At 40.6% G+C, this 20,606-nt stretch overlaps 1 protein-coding gene and 1 long non-coding RNA gene across 5 annotated transcripts in view; one reads left to right on the top strand and one right to left on the bottom strand.

Moving 5' to 3' along the window:
• The first annotated feature begins 254 nt into the window (after nt 1-254).
• On the top strand, nt 255-1,328 carry LOC116604755. Its single transcript, XR_004291226.2, has 2 exons — nt 255-628; nt 1,154-1,328. It is a non-coding gene; the product is annotated as an uncharacterized LOC116604755 (long non-coding RNA).
• Nucleotides 1,329-1,837: 509 nt separating this feature from the next.
• The window catches only part of LOC5522228, a 31,699-nt gene continuing 12,930 nt past the window's right edge, over nt 1,838-20,606 (bottom strand). For all 4 annotated transcript variants that reach the window (XM_048725998.1, XM_048726000.1, XM_048725999.1 and 1 more), the window contains 26 exons: nt 19,818-19,940; nt 19,175-19,299; nt 17,975-18,301; nt 17,168-17,742; nt 16,558-16,742; nt 15,623-15,831; nt 14,316-14,676; nt 13,125-13,364; nt 12,633-12,863; nt 12,014-12,301; nt 11,547-11,672; nt 11,151-11,282; nt 10,594-10,713; nt 9,889-10,014; nt 9,226-9,354; nt 8,691-8,813; nt 8,411-8,533; nt 8,008-8,151; nt 7,553-7,680; nt 7,282-7,343; nt 6,863-7,002; nt 6,208-6,330; nt 6,091-6,123; nt 5,476-5,569; nt 4,936-5,131; nt 1,838-3,713 (listed from right to left, as the gene is read on the bottom strand). In XM_048725998.1, the coding sequence (XP_048581955.1) occupies nt 3,690-3,713; nt 4,936-5,131; nt 5,476-5,569; nt 6,091-6,123; nt 6,208-6,330; nt 6,863-7,002; nt 7,282-7,343; nt 7,553-7,680; nt 8,008-8,151; nt 8,411-8,533; nt 8,691-8,813; nt 9,226-9,354; nt 9,889-10,014; nt 10,594-10,713; nt 11,151-11,282; nt 11,547-11,672; nt 12,014-12,301; nt 12,633-12,863; nt 13,125-13,364; nt 14,316-14,676; nt 15,623-15,831; nt 16,558-16,742; nt 17,168-17,742; nt 17,975-18,301; nt 19,175-19,299; nt 19,818-19,940 (4,487 nt within the window). In that variant the 3' untranslated portion in view covers nt 1,838-3,689. The remainder of the gene's footprint in view (nt 3,714-4,935; nt 5,132-5,475; nt 5,570-6,090; nt 6,124-6,207; nt 6,331-6,862; nt 7,003-7,281; nt 7,344-7,552; nt 7,681-8,007; nt 8,152-8,410; nt 8,534-8,690; nt 8,814-9,225; nt 9,355-9,888; nt 10,015-10,593; nt 10,714-11,150; nt 11,283-11,546; nt 11,673-12,013; nt 12,302-12,632; nt 12,864-13,124; nt 13,365-14,315; nt 14,677-15,622; nt 15,832-16,557; nt 16,743-17,167; nt 17,743-17,974; nt 18,302-19,174; nt 19,300-19,817; nt 19,941-20,606) is intronic.

Here is a 20,606-nt window from a genome sequence, read left to right as displayed (position 1 = left end):
AACCGTGAGGGGGATTGGGTCTAGCTTTGAAACGTTTTCTCATAAATAAGTCATTTTAATGCAGCCGACGACAGTTTTATCTTGAAATATTAACAAATACTGTTATATTTCCCCTACCAAAAAAATCAGATATTTCGCCTTAGTTTTGGAAATACAAGATTTTTAAAATTTCACCACAGCGAGCCCGTGATTGACGCTTTTTTCTAATTTTTATTCCGTTATTACACAAAATCCTAAAGTGGTACCGGTGGGCATCCTCTTGGCTATCTTTATGCCAAGTTTGGTGCTTTTGTCCGCTATGTATAGATTGAAACACTAAGCGACAAGACTAGAAGGCGCGGTGTAAAAGGCCGCTTCCCAGGGAAGCATCGGCTCATTTGTCAATCAACCGCCGAGGAGTGAGGATCAAATTCAAGATGGCGGCAAAAGTCAAGTACAAAATGCAGAGGGGAGAGGTTTCAAAGCGCTTCCTGGTGTATAATAATGCCAATTCTACCTTCTAGTCCGATAGAATGTGTAAATAACGAAACTCAGTAGAAATAAAGCTACGAAACCATCGTGATTTACGCAAAAAAAAAAAACGAGCAAACGCATGACCAGAAAACAACGATTGCAAACCTCGAAAAAGGTGAGATTTTATGCCTAAAATGTACTTTTCATATTTTTAAAACTAAAAAAAACAGGATTTAAATAAGTCATCAAAAGCTTATATGTACTTAAAGTAGCGGGGAAACTCTGTTTTGCTAGAAAATTCATCTTGACTTTGTCCACATAACTGCCGATAGAAGTAATGCAGGCCTCCATAGAAAAGATGATGCTTGTAGATCAAATCTTGCTTTCCTGTTGTTTGTTTTTATTTTTACATCGCCTCGAACTCGGACAAGATTGTTTTGTGGTGTGTGAAGTTTTAATTCTTTTTACAAGCTACTATAAGTTGGAATTTAAGTATAAATATGTAGTGAATGGTAGTGTTTTTTATTGTTGGGATCTTTCTATCAATACACATAAATCAACAGTGAAAGCAGTCAATTATTTGTATTCTAGTAATGTTAACCAAACAGTTTAGTAAATCTTTCTGAATTGATTGGGGGCCAAACTTGAATGTTGAATCTATTATATATAATTTCTAATTAATTATATGATTTCATCCTAGCTATACACAAGAAGCGAGTCATAGTGACATCTGAATAATCAACAAGATATATTCCTCAAGATAAAGCAAATACATAGACATATACAGTATTACATTTTCCTTGTGATTTTAAATCATAAAAATTCCTTTATAAAGGAAACATGTTTCGTTGCTATCAAAATGATTTTATGTGTTACTGAAGTGTTTGCCTTGTCTTTTATCCATTCAGTTCAAGACTTCTCATTCTTACAGTAGAGGAAATTTAGAGACAGGGGGAGGGATATCCATTGAATCAAAACAGTAAAAGTCATGTCTCTATTTTGTATAATTTAACTTATAAAGTATAAAACACATGTTTGGGCAACCCCTTTATAAAACTAAGGATCCAGACCCCTTTTTCAACAAATAGAAACACAGCTTATTCAATTGTTATTATTTGTAGTCATTTGTAGTCATCATAGATTGCATGATAAAAACAAAATATTATACAGGTGCATTCTGATCTAAAAAGTAGAAAGATAGACTCAATTATGGCTCCAACTATCTTAGATGGATATCAGGCATTTCTTTAGTAGCCCTTCAGTTGTTTGGTGTACATATGTGTAAGTATACAAGCTGAGACGTTGTACAAAGGGTTTTCTGCTGTTTAGGTGAGCCAGTTATGCACTATATAAACAAATATTGAAACAAATGTTTTTTTTTTTATGTATACCAATCCCTTGTTTCGTACAGACAAATAGTAAGTGTTGCATTTTATTGGGACGTAACTAAACCCTACATTTAACCCTGCATCTGATAAATTAGCAAGTAGGCACAATTGTCTAATGACATAATGCTCTCCAAGAAATCAAGTTGACTGCACTATACTCCCTATTCAAACATGTGTACCTAGTACTCTGTTGAGTATACTTATAAATGATAGACGGGTGATGGTAAGTTGACAAATTCCCTTAGCCTTTCTTTATCTTCTGGATCAAGAAGTCAGGATGGCACCAGAGAAAAGAAGGTAATGACCACCCTAGATAATGTATATATCAGAGTTTCACTTGCACATTCCCTGGATGCCACTGAAATATCTTATTATGAAACTGGGGTTAATTGCTGAAGCCTGATCATGGTTAACATGTATTGATCAACTATTAAATTTGGTAAAAAGATCAATCTTGACAAATTGACTTTCTGTCAAAGTAGACTGGTGTTCAACATCCCCTGACCTGCCCACTACACCATATTTTCTTCCTGCTTAGGTAAATGTCAAAACACTTTATGGATTTTTGGTTAATTCTTATACATATGTACAACAGCAGATAGGCACACTTTGCATTTTTGTTTACACCTGTTGTTTCACTAGAATGAGTTTTACTGAAGTGTCCTCTTACACTACAGCTGTAAAGTGACTTATATCTTGATTTTTTATACCTGATGTTTGCTGCTTATGTTTAATTATGTCCTACTTTTTTGTGTGCTAATTCTGTACAGAACTTACAAAAACACAGATTATTTTCTGCACTGTTTTTTCTTCCTGTCTTCCTTTCCTCTTCTCCCCATTTTAGGTGCTTCTTTCCAGAGTACAATGCTCTTCATTATTTCACCGAATGTCTAATTGAAATACGAATGCTCTCGGCCAAGAAAAGTGCGAAGAAATGAGGCGAAACCGCTAAACGAAACATGTTTTCTAAACACGCTAAGAATGGCAAACTTTAGCTTTGTTTGCACCCTGTTGCACGCATAATCCCTTAGGATAGACTGCTAAGCAATAACTGGTCATTGCGGGCCCAAGCTCACCAAATCCTTACCTAGGAGAGTCGAGAAGGTAAGCATACCAAAAATGGCGTCGAAGGGAAAGGCGGGAGATTTAAAATCGCGCCGTAAATGTACGAATTCTAAAACAAATATGCATTTCTTGCTGCCAAGAAAGGCTTGAAGTGCAAATCAAACATATCTTCTCTTTCATTTGGGAAATAATTTATTCGTTTGATATCAAATTATTAGATTTGGGGGTATTCTTTCTTGACTGGGCTCGTAACGGTAATGGCCGCCATATTGGAATTTCTCTCACTTTGGAAAATGGGGGCGGGGCTTATTTTCTCAAACTCTTTCCATTGTAAAAACAAGCCATTTGTATGAAACCATCCTTAATTACTTAAATCCATTACCTAAGAATTTTATTCATTTAGCATTTTAGATCACTCGATGTGTCATTAAATTTTCATACGAAATTACAAAAATTGGTGTACAAGTATAAAAAAATAGATGCAGCATTACAGCATTACAGCACTCCACTCTCTACAAGGTAGCAGCAAACACTTGTAGACTTGCCTTATGGTGAACATAATATGATGGATAATTGTTCATCAAAAATGAACAAGCTACAAGTCTGGCCCCTAGCAAGGACACCTTTCGGTTAATCCAAGCCATGGTATCTCCTTTTACACTATAAATCTCGTTTATAGACTAAAAATACTATGTATTTTTCTTCTAACACACAAACACGCACATAAAGAACACACAAAAACAAAAGACGAAAATTACTTCTTGCAAGCTCAGTTCGTTGTCTTCACATGGGGGTGTCTTTCTTATACTGCAAAAAAAGATATGAGCGTTAGATTAGTTATGCACTACATAATAGTACCCACCCGCGTATAAGAACCTAGGCTGAAATTTGGGATGTTAAAGTACCCTTTTTATGAAAACCCAATCAGCCCGGTGGGAATAATAGGTTCTTATTTGTAAGATTACTCAAATGTTTTGTCAAAATTCTGATTCTCGTTTGATAAAAGAGAGAAAAAGTACTTTTTATAAATTTGAGATCAGTGCCGTAGCAGACCACGAAATATTGGGGGTGGGGGGTGGGCACAATACAGAAATATTTTTTAAAAAGTTGGGGATCAAAGCCACGCCTGGTCATTTCCTTATAATTTTTAAAATATTGGTGGGGGAGGGGAGGGGGAGCACGTGCCCCCAGTGCCCAATTCCTTGCTACGGCCCTGTAGGTGCATTGCATACTGTTTAAAAACAACCTTGGCTTATAACTTGTGATCAGCGTTGATTGTTGTAGTGCCTGGTACTGTTCAGTGTATAACATCAGAACCATTTAAGAAACTGATTTGTCATAAGTTACTGAACCGATTTAATAAAACCTATTAAGCCTGATGTTGACAATTTTAGGCTCTCATTCGCGGGTATTAACTGCACTTTCCGATTATCAAATATGCAGTTTATTGCAAATTTAGAAATTTTGCTCAAATTACTTTTGTTTTATGGAGAATATGATCATATGAGAATGCTTTGTTCTCGCTTTCGCCTCGTAAAACGGTTCCAAGTCGAACCCTTTGTCGATAAAATTCTCGCCAAAACCCCTATAAACTACAATACCTCCTGATTTCTCCCAAGGATGGAATCCCGTTGGGTATCATTTATTTTAAAGTGCCAGTGGTAAAAAAAATATCTGATTTTTAAAGGAAATTCCTGAGAGTCGGAGGATACAAGAAAATTTAGCCAAAATTGTCGTGGTAGCATCACGGCGGGATCCCAAACTATAAGAATTAGAAGGACAAGACAACAAATTTAATAACTTTTGATATAGGTCCGAATAGAAACTGGGTACCAGACTTGGAAAATCATCTTGGAGGGAGTATGGATGGGAGGTGGCCGCGTGACTTCGTATTGAAAGAGCAAGACAATGGCTTTGACCCTTTTTGTTCAAATTGAAATACTCCAACGTTTTTTTTCATGGGAGGAGTGGGGGAAGCGGAGTGTTTACTCTCGGAGGGAAGATGAGTTACTATATACACAGCACATACCCCACTGTTGTCGAAAGTGGCCCCCTCGACGTCATAGCTGCCGATCATCTCGTCATCGTCTTCTGGAGGGAGGTACATGTTGTCGGGGTCTCCACCACCAGGGACGTCGTACGGGCGAACGTCATTTTTCTGCAAGGCGTTCCTTTCGTACGTGGGGAATTCATTGAACTCCCTCTCGTCCAGTCTTTTGCTAACCCTGAAAAGACATGAAGATAAAACATATAAATACCTTTTAAAATGTAGACCCCCGGCTTAAGGTCCGTATAGAGGACGAGGGATTCACAGTTTTCCAGATGTAGAGAACCATCCTAAAACAGAATTTTATGCTTCATTGACCAAGTTCAATAAAAAAATATATGGCAACAACTATCTCTAATAACTTAATAGAATGGATACTTTCTAAAACTTGGTATTTTTCTAGCATGACAAAATGGCGGTTGACAAACACTACTCAACCGCTGACCAAGTTAACCAATCCTCCACGCGAGACCTAATATTAAAAAAAAAAATCACTTCCAAGAAACCCAGTTGATGATGTACCTGTTTCGGAAACAGCAGCACCATATCATGATGGACAGTAGAATCAGCCCAGCGATACAGGCGCACACGATGATGGCTATCAGCTCTTTAGTGGCTGCAAAACAAAAGTCTATTAATAATCCTGGTTGACAATAAAAGGTCCCCTTTTCTCTATATTGTGTGTATTATTAGATGTTAATTTTCAGGATTGATATTTTTTTTTTATTTCAGAAAAAAAATCCGTTTTGCTCTTGGTGTCACCGTGTCGGTAGTGTTTGGAGCTGGCGTTATTTGTCGTCGTCGTCTTTGTTGTTGTTGTTAGTGGTTTTGATTTTGTTGTTGTTTTCATCGTCGTTGTTGTTGTGACCTTATCGTGGTTCTACTATCAGAAAGCCATGATTGAAGACGGTACGTGTTTATTTTAGATCTGTGTGATTCAACTCTTCCTAATCATACATGTGCTATATGCTGATTACAATATTTGTGATCATGTGATTAATATGACGTAATCATTAAGATATTAGATTACTACAGTTGTAGTTGTGGTTGTTTGTTATTATGAGGTCATTGGGTCTGATGGGTAGAGACAAGCGGGTCGTCTGTCACATACATAGATACATGGGAATTGATACTTACACAGTCCAGACTCTCCGGGTACTGGAACAGGTTCTATAAAAAGAAAGGAGAAAACGTTGTGATTAAATTAAAAAAAGAGACAGAAAGAAAGGCAGAAGTAACGACAAGTCCACTTACCGCAAGCCTTGCCATCTCCACTGTACCCTTTAGCGCATGCACAAGTGAAGCTGCCCGCTGTGTTAGTACATGTTGCGTGCTCGTGGCAATCATTGTCTGACTTGTTCAGGCATTCGTTGAAATCTGCATATAACAAACAAAATGGCATAATGTATGGTAACAGCGTAACAAATATTTTAACGGATCGCTGTAACATTGCTTTTGAAAGCGAGTTTTCAAAACCATAATTAATGAGGCGAGTAGCTGCTAATATTTCTCATGCGTGTTTAATTCAGGAAACCATAACACATTTTTGAACCAATTATTATGTACGAACTTGACTGAAATCTCCTGACACTAATAGAGCATGAAGTCGGCATTTTTATTGAACTCACGTACATACAGTCTCGCTGTTGTGAAATTGGTCATTACAACAGATATTTTCTTAAAAGAATCAGATATTAAGGGTACAGTTCAGGGCTCACATTTTCAGAATTCACATTTTTTTTTGATGGTGAGATTCTATACTGGGATTTTTATTGGTGTATTAACTTTTGGGATCTTTTGGAGCATTTCCCCCTGTTGCGATAACCACGCCTAAAAATAACTACGCCCTTAACTACGCCTTAAGATAATTACGCCCTTAAGTGACGATAAGATAAATAAATTTGCTAACCTTCTACTTTCCCGTACGATGGGTCGGATGAGAACTCTCCCATGGAGGAGCTGTTCGACAGAGCATTGTTAATGTCGTCGATACTAAGACTGGAGTTGGCGGCTGCATGCAACTCCATATCAGCAATAACGCTTCCATCTCTGAAAAAAAAAAAACGAAAAGTGAAGGCTGTAGCATTTTGCACGACAAAGGTATGTGGTAGGCGATAGGAAGGCTTACAAAAGCCACTTAACAACTATTCGCCTAGACCGCCCTAACCCGCTCTGATTCCAGCCCACTCTTACGCATTTCAACTCGACTCTTACCTAAAGCTTTTTTAGTGATTTTATATTAACTTTATTTGAAATATAGATAATTTTCTTGGAAAAAGAAATAAGGAAGAAAACATTGTGTAAATCGGCATAACGTGTAACACATACCGGAAGGCCACGACGACGCATTCGACCGATTCCTTCAGCAGTCTAAGAAAGAACTCTTCGAGCTAATGGGAAAAAATAAAAAAAAGAGGAGAACCAAATAAGCATCGCATGGTACGAGGCCTTTCTATCATATTAAGATAGTATATTGAACGCTTTGAGGGTGTTACCTCGCTTTATATGCTTTATATAGCCCCCCCTCGAGAAATGTGTACTCTTAGCCGTAAAAATGGCCATGATACTGATGTTGATATGCCACAACCACACCACTCACCATATTTTCTATCATTTCCGCAAGATTTTTGAACTCATCACTTCCCTTGTCTTTGAGTTTGTCATTAAATTTCAGGTCTGTGGTTCGGTACTTAATAAAACGTCTCGACAACTTGAACTTCTTGGAATCTAGAAAAAATGTGTAAAATATCAGATTCGGTAAGCTTGTGCTTCAAACATGCCTTGCTAAAGGTCCTTGCTAAATGGTCAAGTTTTGTTTGATGAATTTTTTAGGTAGAGATTTTCCCTTGCGACAGAAAGGGAATATTTTGACTTTCAACAGGGGGGTGGGGCGAAAATTTTGACTTGCAACGGGGGGGGGGGATTTTGACTTACGACAGGTGGAATAATTTAGTGACCAGCCAGTCAGGTACCAAATAATCGGTGCCTTGAACATCTATCAAGTAGAGTGTAATTGTGAATGTATAACAAATCTCTTAGGCTTATTTTTGAGACCTTTGCATTTCATCCAGCCCGACTTCTTCTTCTTGGCAAATCTGCCAGGAGGACAGGAACATATGTACGAGCCCTTGGTGTTCATGCATTGCAAGCCCATGTCAAGGGGGCACAGCTGAGCAGCATTTTCGCATTCATCAACATCTGAAAAACAACATCAAACGATTTAAGTCGATTCGAAAAAATATGAAATTAAGAGTCATAGTGAAAAAGAACAAGTCACCGATAAAAGGATATTAAATAAAGCAATAAGCACATTCTTAAATACATAGCTATATAAAGAAAGAAATCTCTATCTTCCAAGATAGAAATTTGTTTATTTTTATTAAATATAGTAATCTAACAATAGGTATTGTTATCTAGCCAATGAAATGGAAGCACTCGTAGGTCCACTCACTCCTACCTTGGCACGTCTTCTCGTCGGACATCAGCTTATATCCTGGCGGGCATCCACAATTGTAGAATCCCACAGTATTCAGGCAACTGTCGCTACACTTGTGTGTTTTGCGGCTACATTCGTCAATATCTGTATGGGTGAGATCATATGCGTCAATAAAATGCAAAATGAGGATGTGTCGTCACAGTTACAATCACGCCTGTATTTGTCAATATTAAGTGTAGAGGTACGGTAAACGTGCAATATTTCTATTAAGGAGCACGAAGGTTAATATCGCGTGATATACCTTTACAGGTGATCTTGTCAGCATTAAGCTCGTACCCAGGGTCGCACGAGCACTCGTATGAGCCTGCGAGATTTTTGCACCGCTGTCCGCACCCACTAGTTTTCTCAGCGCATTCATCAATATCTACAAAATAAACCCTTCGTCAAAAACGGCTAACAACATTCACAATCCATACTCACAATCCAATTCTTCTCTCGGAAGAATTATTCGGAATATACCTCCGAAGGGTGGGGGTGGGAGACGAAACCTGACTTCACCCCAAAATGAAATTCAAGATGAATTGTTTGTAGATAAATTTGCCTAGCCAATAGGTGTTTGCCATATTTATGGTGCCGGCTTGCTGAAAATTCTAATGATTTTTATTAGGTGTAGGGTTGCAGGTTTTAAGAAACAATATTCAGATTATCAGCCGGCTATCAATAATCACAAATATTTTTGCTTCCGTTAAACTAGTGCTGCATTCATTCACGTCTGTTTGACATGATCACTGCATTCATTCAGCTCTAGTTGATTGTAGAGTATTGGCAAAGAGTACCTTTGCAAGTCTTGTTGCCGCTGTCCAGCACGTATCCCTTGTCGCAGAAGCACCCGACGATCCCACTCGAGTTTGTACAGGCGTGTGAACACCCACCGTTGGTGGAGTCGCATTTGCTGGAGTTCGCAACTGGAGGACATTAAAGTTGGCTATTTTAGCAAAAAGAAGATAGTCACGCAGAATTTGCTGAGGGGTATTGTTTCATGTCAACAACAGGAACCAGGTTCGTTTATTCATGCATCTGGGGCCGACATTTGATTGGATAAAAGGAGCATTCATCCCGGGGTAAGCGTTCACCTGCTTTTTAGGAACCCGGCCCTGGCTTACTTCACTAAGCGATTTTAAAGTTCAACAACTGTATGGGAACAAACATGAACCACTGGATACACCAGTTTTATTGCCTTATAAGTGTGGGGGCGCCGTGTTTTATTTCCTTATAATGGTAGGGGCGCATTGCCTTATAATGTAAGAGGCGCAGTGTTTCATTGCCTTATAAGGGTAGGGCGGATTGCTTTATAGGGTAAATGGCGCCTTGTTTTATTGCCTTATGAGGGTAGGGGCGCATTGTTTCATTGCTATAAAAGGAAAGAGTCGCCTTGTTTTATTTCTTTGTTTTCACTGAAAGTGTTTTGTTCCTTTACAAGGGGAGTGATTTTGTATTACCTGAGCACGTCTTGTTGTCGCTGTTGAGGATGAACCCTGTGGGGCATGCGCACTTGTAGGACGACCTCACGTTGACGCAAATCATTTCGCAATCGTTAGTAACAGGCGTGGCGCATTCGTTGATATCTGGCAAAATTAAAACAAAGCTATTAAGGGTAGGATTTATCCTAGTTCGATTAATGCTAGCATTCCTCATGAGGTTCCCAATTAAATGAATGAATATTCGCGCGCTTACACAATATACTACCAAACATACAGATAACCCCAGCTCTGACATACTTCCGCGTTATCGTTATTTAAAAGTACAGTTTTTGTCCGTCCACACGGCACCATCAAAGCATCGTTTTCGGATTATTCCATTCTGGACTGCGTTTGCTAGTTGGTCATTTTCGTACATCGTTTTTCCGTTAACGTGTTTTGGACGATACCCGAATCCGTAACAAAACGGTTGCGTTTTCAAACCAAAACGGATACATGGGGACAGGGTGTTAGCGGAAAATAAATCCTTTAGTACACTAAACTCGTGTACAATTCCCTCCCCCAGCCCCCTTTGCAAAAGTATGTCATGTCAATTACTTTCAGGGGGTCCCTTTCTATTGCTACCTAGTATTTCTAACCCTTTTCTATAACCAGGGAAGTGCACTTCCCTGATATAACTAACGAATTCAAATTTATTATTGGCATAGAACCAATAACCTCCCTTACCTGCGCAGGTCTTTGAGTCATTGCTGAGGACAAATCCTTTGACACATGAGCACTTGTATGAACCGGCAGTGTTACTGCACATTTGACTACAATCGTTGGGATAATTACACTCGTTGATATCTGAGGGTTTAGATTAAGGCAAATAAAATATATAAAATATCTATCAATACTATTATGAGAATCGTAATGGTACTCGATCATTATATAACGTACACGATCATTAGAAACGTAACAGCAAATAATCATCACTATAAAAATCAACGTATGGCAGCGTACATCAGCATCATTCTTTTATTTCCTCGCCATGATAGCCATATCTTAGTACCTCCCATCATCATCATCATCATCATCATCATCATCATCATCATCATCATCATCATCATCATCATCATCATCATCATCATCATCATCATCATCATCATCATCATCATCATCATCATCATCATCATCATCATCATCATCATCATCATCACCTTAACAACCACCATCATTATCATTGCCATCATCATCGTAATCACCTTGACCAACACTAATCGGGTGGCTCAATGTTAACGCACCTTCGCACTTGACCTTGGGGTCGCCTTTGTAACCAGGCTTGCATGTGCACGAGTAGTTTCCAGGCCCGTTAGTACAGTCGGTGTTCGCGCCACAGTCATTACTACCCAGTATTGGATCACACTCATTGATATCTAAAGGATTCATAGAACTCGTTACAACTTTAAAAAAGAACCATGGATAAACGAAATTCTTTTGTGTTAGTTTGTGTCTTTACAGAAAAGGTATACATTTTTGCCAATTTCAGGGTGTGAAAATTCCGTCACAAAATTCCGCCTTTTGCTTACACCAGGATAAAATAGCCTAATTCAGACGCTATTCCTAACTGAGGCTTGACTACGTTTAGGCATAATTGAAGATTTCTGAATGAGTGAGTGGGATGAGCTTCGTCGGGATACCTGTGCATATTCTGCCGTTGTTACTTGAAATGTAGCCTGGGCGACACTTGCACTTGTACCCGCCCAAGGTATTTTCGCACTCTTGAGGGCAGTTGTTGTCAGCGGGGTCCGCACATTCATTAATATCTAAGATATAAACCACAGTTATAAGACAAAGGTCACAGGATACTCCTACATGACCACAATAAGTACTTGGCAGAACGGTTATAGACAAGCACCACAACGGTCATGAAATCGAATACAATTGACAATTCACAGTACATACACGTCACATTCGTAATCTTATTTTGTTTATTTGACTTAGCCTTAAAAGGCTGTCAAAAAGTGCAAGCAAATATGCTTGCTCCGCCTATAGGCAGTGCCTCAAACTATATGTTCGGTCATCACGATCAAAATACGATGCGATATCATATCGTGGTATCATGATGATACGCGCTGGTCGTATTGATGGGCTTTAAAGTACTTACCGGCACAACTGACCCCGTCTCCAGTTCGACCACTTGGACATGCACCGCACGTGTATCCCAGCTCTTCTGACTTATCCCTCGTGCAGGTCACGCCCTCGTAACACGGGTCGTCCAAACAAGGATCCGGCTCATTCTCACAGAAGTCTCCGGTGTACTGCTCCGAGCAATTACAACCCACAGTGCGCAGCTTGCTTGCATTGTTGACGCTGAGTACCGTGTCAAAGTCACATGTTCCGTTGTTTTTACAATCGCAGAGGGCGATGGTGACCGCTTGAACGGCAGTGGCACCTGAAAAGGAACATATAGGGAAATAGCGGTAGTGGTAGTATCATGAGTCTCTCGTAGGTCACAGTTTATCAAAATTTCCATAGTCTGACTAAGCCATAAATTAAGAAAAATACAGAACTTCTACCCTTGGCGTGGCTCACAGGAATCTAGAAACTATACACGTAAGCTAGGTGCCTAACTTACAACGTAGTTACTTGCTTCAGGAAAGCGGTAATAAATTCTTTGTATGACTCCGTGATATTTGGGTAAATGTAATATTGTAGACTAACTTTACATTCTAGAAGTAACAATATCGATATTTAGGCCCACAGCAGTTTAAAATTGTTCTCACCTTTCTCGTCAGTCGCGACAAACTCTAGCACCATGGCGGATTTGTTGTTACTAGGCAAGGGCTTCCACGTGAGTCCAGTTTTGTTGTTAAACATGGCGCCTTCAGGCATCTGACTCGCTTGTAACGTCACCTTGTCGTTGTTAGGGTCGCTTGTGGTTACTTTGAAGGTTACTTGCTCTCCTATAGTCGCGTTCAAAATGGAGTCACAGTCGATCTCAGGTGGAAGGTTATCTTTGAAAAGAGACATCGGATTAGAACGTTATACAAATAACGACACGGAATTGTTGTTAAAAGGGCATGTGAATTCCATAGTTAGAAAATAGGACAGATAAAAGGAGCGAGAATAAAAAGATAGGAATAAGGAGTAGGTAGAAAGGAGTACGACAATGAGATAATGGGTTTGATGTGGAAAAATAGCAATACAAAGAATAATCCTCCCCTCCTTCGTAGGGAAAAATGGTTAGCAGCCAGATGAAGCTGACAAAATCTCACCGAGGTCTTCCTGAGCCTTGAGGTTCTCCTCCCTGTAACTTTTACCAGAGACAGCCAGTTCTTTGTTTCCAGTTGCTGCGTAGTCAAGCAGACATCCCTTGTCATTGCCACAGGCCTCCCTCATCTTATCAGTGATGTTCAGATCACTTAAGAACACTGGCTCGAACGCCTCATCAAAGAACACAGGTTGTTTGGAACAGTTTGAGAAGACAAAGAGACGGTCGGAGTTAGGAACACGCCCTAGGTAAAAGATTAGATCAGACACAGTGCATAACGTTGCCAAAATATACGTGGGGGTTGACAAGGTTTCTCACTTGTGTGACAAGTCGTTTTTTCCACCAACGTGACACAACAGCAACAAGCAGAAACTGCTTGCAAGTTTGGCTGAAAATATTTTTTTGCATTAGGAGAAAACTGAATAACTAAGATATGGCAAATAAAGCTTGTCTTGTCTTGCAGGATGGTATCAATTAAGAATTGAATTTCGAACTCAGGCGGGTTTAGTTTGCTACTGTCTTATCAACTGGCTTCGGGCATATTGTCAATAATTAACAATACCTAAGAATATCTTACTTCTAAGGCTAAGGATTAGATTCGAAGATGTTAGTGTATCAGTCCGTTAATATGTTTTTAATATTCTCTTTTAGCAGAGTACTTAAGCGGAGGATATAGTGATACTTGCTTATAATTTCTACAATAAATATAACAAGCCAGCATGAATTAGACAAGTCACACTGTATATTATACAAGATCTCTCTTTATTGTTTGCCGGCATTAGCAGGGTGGCGTGGCCCTCCCAAACCGCCAGACAGGTAAAGGAGAGGGATAAGCTGAGGCAGGAAGTGGACCAGAAAATGGAAGTATTATAGAGTTTAGACGATCTAACGGCTCTGCAGTTAACAAGGCTATAATGTCGTTTGAGAATGATCAAATTACACCTACAGTTTCCAAATAATTATCTACTAAAAGTCAATCTTTCACTGGGGGTAATTATATGGGTACTGGATAACAAATCAATGCACCACAATTCTCCCCCTGGGAGAGGTAAACATGTATAAATTACTTTGGCTTGTCCAGGCGTTCTTATTGGGTTAGCTGTGGTTGATAAGGGTTGTGACGTCACAGGAGCTCTTCCCAGTACCTGGGAAATCCCAAACAGAACCCCCCTGGACTTGTTCGTAAATCACTTACATGTTTGTCCGAACTCGAAGATCTTCTTCTCGTCCGAATTCACTGGGATCATGGTCCCGTTGGGGAAGGCCAAATCGTCTTCTTTGTTCTCGTTCATTTTGCCCATCAGTCCTTGCGTTGTGTTTTCAAACTCGACGGGAACCGTGAGCGCCATCTGTATGGACTCCACCCCGGGGGAAATCTCACACGTTAATCCAGAGTCAAAAATCACCACTACTGTGGCGTTCTTGCGCGTGAGCGCCAAGCCAGTGTAGACGGCGGGTGCATTTGCTGACAGTTGGTCCACGGTCATGTGACTGCACGACGTGCTGTTAGTCACGGTGATACTCATGTTGCCAGAGACAGAGGTGTCGTACATCACCTGCCGAAAACACGACACGGTTACGACAACGGTACGACCGTGATACGGTCACCGATTGAGAAACGATAACAGTACGGCCATGGCGACATCACTACATGATTGGGATACGTAAACGGTACGAACAAGGCACGATCGCCACACGATTGGAATACAATAACGGTACGCAGATTGCATTATCGCCACGCAACTGGAATACGATAGCGGAAGGGTAATTGAGAGATCACCATATGGCTGTCATTCGCGCACAACATTTAACACAATGCAATAACAGCATGAATTCACTGCATTGACTAACCTAGCAGACCCCCTCCCCTTTCTTTCGAGTCATCCAACTCTAACTTTCACTACGTTGATTTTCTTACAGCAGACAGTAGTCCCCTTTCTTTCGAGTCATCCAACTCTTACGTTCACTACGTTAATTTACTTACAGCAGACAGCCCTCCCCTTCCACCTCCACAACGGTTTCGGTTAAGACTCTCTACGTTATTACCCACTACGTTGATTTCCCTTCCCTCCACCTACGAGCTATCAGAATTTAAATTATTCTACGTTGCTACCCTAAGGATTCCCTAACGCCTCTTCAGCGGGTTGAATTTATCTCACCTCTAGACATAGACATAGATATATTATGGCATCTTGTTAACAAATATAAGATGGTTAATCTTATTAACATTTGATGGAATAGAAAGTGAAAAAAAATACTCTACTACGTTGATTTCTACCCCCACCCCCTCTTCCTCCACCACTCCCTCCCGGGTAATACATACATACTTTTTATTTGGTCCTTATACAGATTGTGTACATGGGATTAGTTCCAAATAAAATTAAGATAGTTTCACATGAGATGAAGGACTACAACGTTAATGTGCTTCGTAACGCAGTCATTTTGGCAATAAATTTTGCTCTTATTTTTTGAAGTTTTGTAGGTGGGTAATCGCGCCCTTACCTGTACTACATTGCTACCATTGGCAGCAAGTGCAAATCCAGAGAAGACTGTTGCTTTAGCCAGAGCACCGTTGCTGGCGAGGGGTCGAGCAGTGCGCGTGTGGATTCGGTGGCTGTTTGTGGATTTCATCATGACGTAATCTCCAAGCCCGTTAAACGAGTACCCAAAGCCGTCCACAGTAGTGATGTGAGGATCACCCCAGAAGAAGGCTGTACAAGATACATTTAGTTATACGGGAGCATCTTGGCCAAGAAGAACATAAATACTTGCCATAATCTCTTCACAAAGTCACTGCTTTCAAATGCAAGGTAATAGGGGACTTGCGCTCAAGTGATCAAGTGACAGACTAGCACGCGCTCAGGCTTTTACTGGCAAAATAGCAACAACTAAAAGCAACTTATTTAGCAATTACTAATAAAGCCAGAAATATTTTTTTAGTAAGGGTTTTTTATTTTATTTTTTCGTCGTTCTTTGGCGAGACGGGCGCAGTCATTTCTGTGTTTATTTTGGCTTGAATTTGCCACCCAAAAGGTCACCTGATCTCTTAGCACAAGTCCCCTATTCAATGTTTAAGACTAAAACAGCCATTATCAAGACCCCCGGCCCCTTGATGATTTTTTTTATTATGCCTGTATCAAAAAAAAAAAACGTCAGCGCAAGCGTTAAGTGTAGATTGCCAAGTTGAAATTTTACCACGGGGAAAAACCATGGGTTCTATTTTTTTCACATTTGTACATATTTTTAAATATACAGTACGATAGTTCGCTTCAGGCCATCAATGGTATCACTACAGTTTATTCACTTCTAGATCCGCCTACTTTTACTCGGGTAATACCCATCTTTTATTTGGCATGAGCCGTTTGTAGTAACGTTCCTTGCAGTAGTCGTATATTTGAGTGGACAGGTTATCTGCGTTTGATCAGATTCGTACTCACTTCTTCTCGGGCGACGTATCCTTGGCCTTGGCCTCCATCGTAGCCACCATGGGGGTAGTGTGCATACTGTCTCGGCCGGGCGTATGGCGAGATAGTCACTACAGTACTCCGTACTTTCCCTGCAACACGTGTCCAGCATCCCCATTTCTTTCCAGTACTCATCCGCTTCGACAAACGGAGAATACCTGAGGGCAAAGACAACTACACTATTTAGAGGTCGAAAATGATTTGTCGAGGGGTTGCGCAGCCATATACCAAAAATTGTAAAATTTCACGATACTGCGAAGGAGGGGCTGCTTTTTTGCGATAAAGGTGGGGGGAGGAGTGCCAAGGGAAGAGGGGGCAAGGGGAGTGGTAAGAGGGGGAGTGACAAGTGGGATGGCAAGGAGAAATGGGAGTGGTAAGGGAGGAATAGCAAGGGGTAGTCCCCATATTCCTACGCTATATTCGTTTTGCTTCTGTTCAAAAGGAATTTTGATATCCTCTTATTTAACGACAGCAGACACGTATTATTCAACTTACTTATAAACCCACCTGGAGATTTACAAAATAACAAATCTAGGTAACTCTTAAGGACCCAAGGTCCCTATTAAGATGTCAGAAAACTCACCTACAAACTCGACCGGCCCGCAATGACGATCCTGTGATGAGGGCACCGCGATCTCTTCCTCTTCTTGAGTAGCAGCAAGCCTTGTTAGGGCCTCTCAGGAACGGCCTGAAGGAATAACACGCGACGTCCCTTTGCCAGTCACGACCCGTACCCTGGAACCACCAATCCGGGCCTTGATTCAAGCCCCATATTTGGAAGGAAAACTGCCGTCTCACTGACCACAATGAGCACGGGCAGTTCCACCGAGGATACCAAAAGGTTCCGCGCCTGCGTTCTGATAACACCCACTGTGAACAAATACTTGCAGGCGTCGGCTCTAGGCGTTCGCCGAGCACCTTTATAAACACGCCTTCGCGCTTGTTGCCTTGGGGATCTTCGAATGAGTGACTGTCGATGCGAAGAATATCATCGGTGAAAGATTTAGAAAACTGATAGTATTCGCCGTCACTGCGAGCCCATCCCATGGAAGCTTTAAAACCGTGATCCGCAAGCCAGCCCATCTGGTCTTTGGCGTAGAGGAACATGATAACCGTTGTGTCACCGTTGGATACCAGGGCACTTTGGAAGGTATTTTTCTGACAAAAAGGCAGGAATCATTCAGAAAAAATTAAACCTGGAAATAACTCGTACCCTCTACCCCATCAACTAGGCCGTTTCCTGATAGTCATACTTCTGAAATACCCCAAACTTAACTCCAAGGGCGCTGCTTTGTTTCATTTTATCCCACTTTCCCAGTCATTACTGATCGACACATTCGAAAAGGCCAGCTTTTTAAAGTATTAGTTCTTGAACATTATCAGTAGCTACCTGATCTCTGTAAGGATTCCAACTGTTGTAGCGGTATCTCGGAGATGTGTCTTTCCACGTCACGATAATAGCACAGCTTGCAAAGTCCTCCCCAAGGTCGGTGGATTCATTCACCATCTTGTTAATTTTATCGAGCAGTTCAGACGAGTCTTCATCACCCTTGGCCAACTCCTGGAATTGGACATCCAGTGCCGTGGCGTACCGAGAGTAATCGACGTCGGCCCAGAATGGGAAGATGATGTCTTTGCGATGGATCTTGCGCGTCAGATCCTTCGGCGTCTTACGGAAGTGGTGTCTCTCGACGGACATCATTCCGTTGCAGTTAATCTGATAAAGACAATATATATGATTAGCCTCGTGGCAGCGCGGCCTAGTGATTGGAGCATTTGACTTGCGATCCGGCGATGCCGAGTTGAACGTCTGCTCTGGCCACTAATCGGATTTCTTTCTCAGTCCTTCAATACGTTAGTGGGATTCAAATCCTTGGCCATGCTGGTAAAAAGTCAGCTGACCTTCCCCACGTTCAGTTTGGATTCTGAACCTGGAATTGTTATTGATTCTACCATTGTAAAGCGCTTAGAACTTTTAGAGACTAAAGCGCTATATAAATGCGGAATTTAGTTTTTAAGACTATGGTATAAGCGACGAGAAATTTATAGACTCGTCTTGGCTTAACAATCAAGACTGCGGTAAACAACAAGATATCATTGGCCTCTTAATGGCCATTAATGCTGGGTAACCATTAAAGCTTATTTTACAACAAGACAACATTATCCTATTGGCTTAAACCACTAAAAGACGCAATGCTTGCGTTTGTTAGTGTCTGTAGTGGTTCTCTTAGGAATAATGGTGGCTGAATAAGACGGTGATTGAGTTGGTAGGTGTGAGGTGTAATCAGCGGTTGTAATAGTATTAGTGATAGTGATGTCGGTGGTGGTTAATATAATTGACGCTATTGTATATAGTGAGGCAGACGCGTACCCAGGATTGGCTAAGGGGGGGGGGGGGGGGGTGGGGGTGCCAGTCATAGGTATTCTATGGAAGTTTGAATATTCCTTAATAAGAAATGACCCACTTTCTGTACGCGCCTGTAAGGGCGTCGAGGTGTGTGGTGTAGCGTTATGACGGCTACTGTGAGGAATTCGTAGGGCGACTAAGGAACAGTTGACCGAAAATGGGAAAATGTTTAACACCACGTACCCAGAGGTGATTGTAACGTTTCCCAAAGAAGTTGAACCCTCCAGGACATCGTGCTCTGTTCTCGTATCTCCTTTTTCGTTCGCAATACACGTATCTAGGCCTATTAAGGTCAAACATTCTTTTGGCTGTTGAAAATCAAATTCAATATTATTAGTTACTTTTGAATGCTGATTTGATTTCTCGTGACCCGCAGAATATGTGTTGGGGTGGGGGGGGGGGGGGGGGAGGTGGTGGTCAAACAGGAAAGATACAGGGTTGGCAGGGGTTAACAGGTTTTAGGTTAGAATGATAGAATTCTTGGATGTAAAGTCAGGTAGGGATTGGTATTAATTCATTGATAGAGCCTTATATAACAATCCGGGGCTTGATTTAACCCTTGTTACTGGGGCAAGGATGGCATGATATTTTTAGCTAAAACACGAAGAGAGAATCCAGAAAGGGAATATTTAGTAGGAGGGATCGGCAATTTCTCCAGCCAAACAGCCAGACATAAAAGTAAAAAATGCCTTGATAACCAGCAATTTGTGGCCCCACCCCTCCCCTGAAACAAATTATCGAGATGGGGACAACCCCCCTCCCCAGCTCCAACACTCGCGAGAACCAGTCAAAAACGTCTGTTAAAGATACCGAAGTTATTACTTACGCTTGCAGTCTTTTCCATCACCCGTGTATCCTGAGTTGCATCGACACAAGTAGCTTCCTTTTGTATTAGTACAAGCAGCATTCTCGTGACAAGGTCTTGGATCTCTTGCACATTCATTTACATCTACACAAGAAAGACAGAGTCGTGATCAATCGCACCAAGTCGGCGCTTACAATGACATCTCTGTGTCACAGCTCGAGGTCTCCCTCGATCAAAAATGATAAACCCCTAAGAGATAGCATAACATGACAGAGTCATAGAAATTTCAGAGACATTATATTTTTTTAAAACTTAGTTCTACCTTGTTGAGCCTATTTCATGATATTTTAAATTCACCAATGTTCTGTTAATAGATTTTTTCTTTATCAGCACTAACCTAAGATACACATCCATAAAAATAGGCTCGTAAAACATATATGTAGCTACTGCGGCAAGTATTTACAACTGCAATGTTATCATATATCTCTAGATTATTTCTTAGTATAATCATACTATAAAAAGTATTGATAAACGGTATAAGACTCCCAAGGATAAAAATGTTTTTGTACGAAATAACATGTTTGAACCAACAGATAACCTCAATAAAGCTTTGCAACATGATTTAATGTCAAAAGGAATCGGATACGGGCGAAAAAAACTTGAGCTTAAATACTCGAAATGACCAAATGAGAGCTTGTTTACATGAGCTCGTGTGTTTTGGCACGTATTGCAAACTCTAAATAAATCAATAACTTGAATTAAAGTTTAAACGATCATTACACGGAATGTGAATGAAATGCATCCGCGTTC

Source organism: Nematostella vectensis, chromosome 4 (assembly GCF_932526225.1).
Source record: "Nematostella vectensis chromosome 4, jaNemVect1.1, whole genome shotgun sequence".
Classification (NCBI taxonomy): Eukaryota; Metazoa; Cnidaria; class Anthozoa; order Actiniaria; family Edwardsiidae; genus Nematostella; species Nematostella vectensis.
The sequence above is the reverse complement of the archived record's forward strand: the minus strand, read 5'-3'. Positions and strand labels throughout refer to the sequence as shown.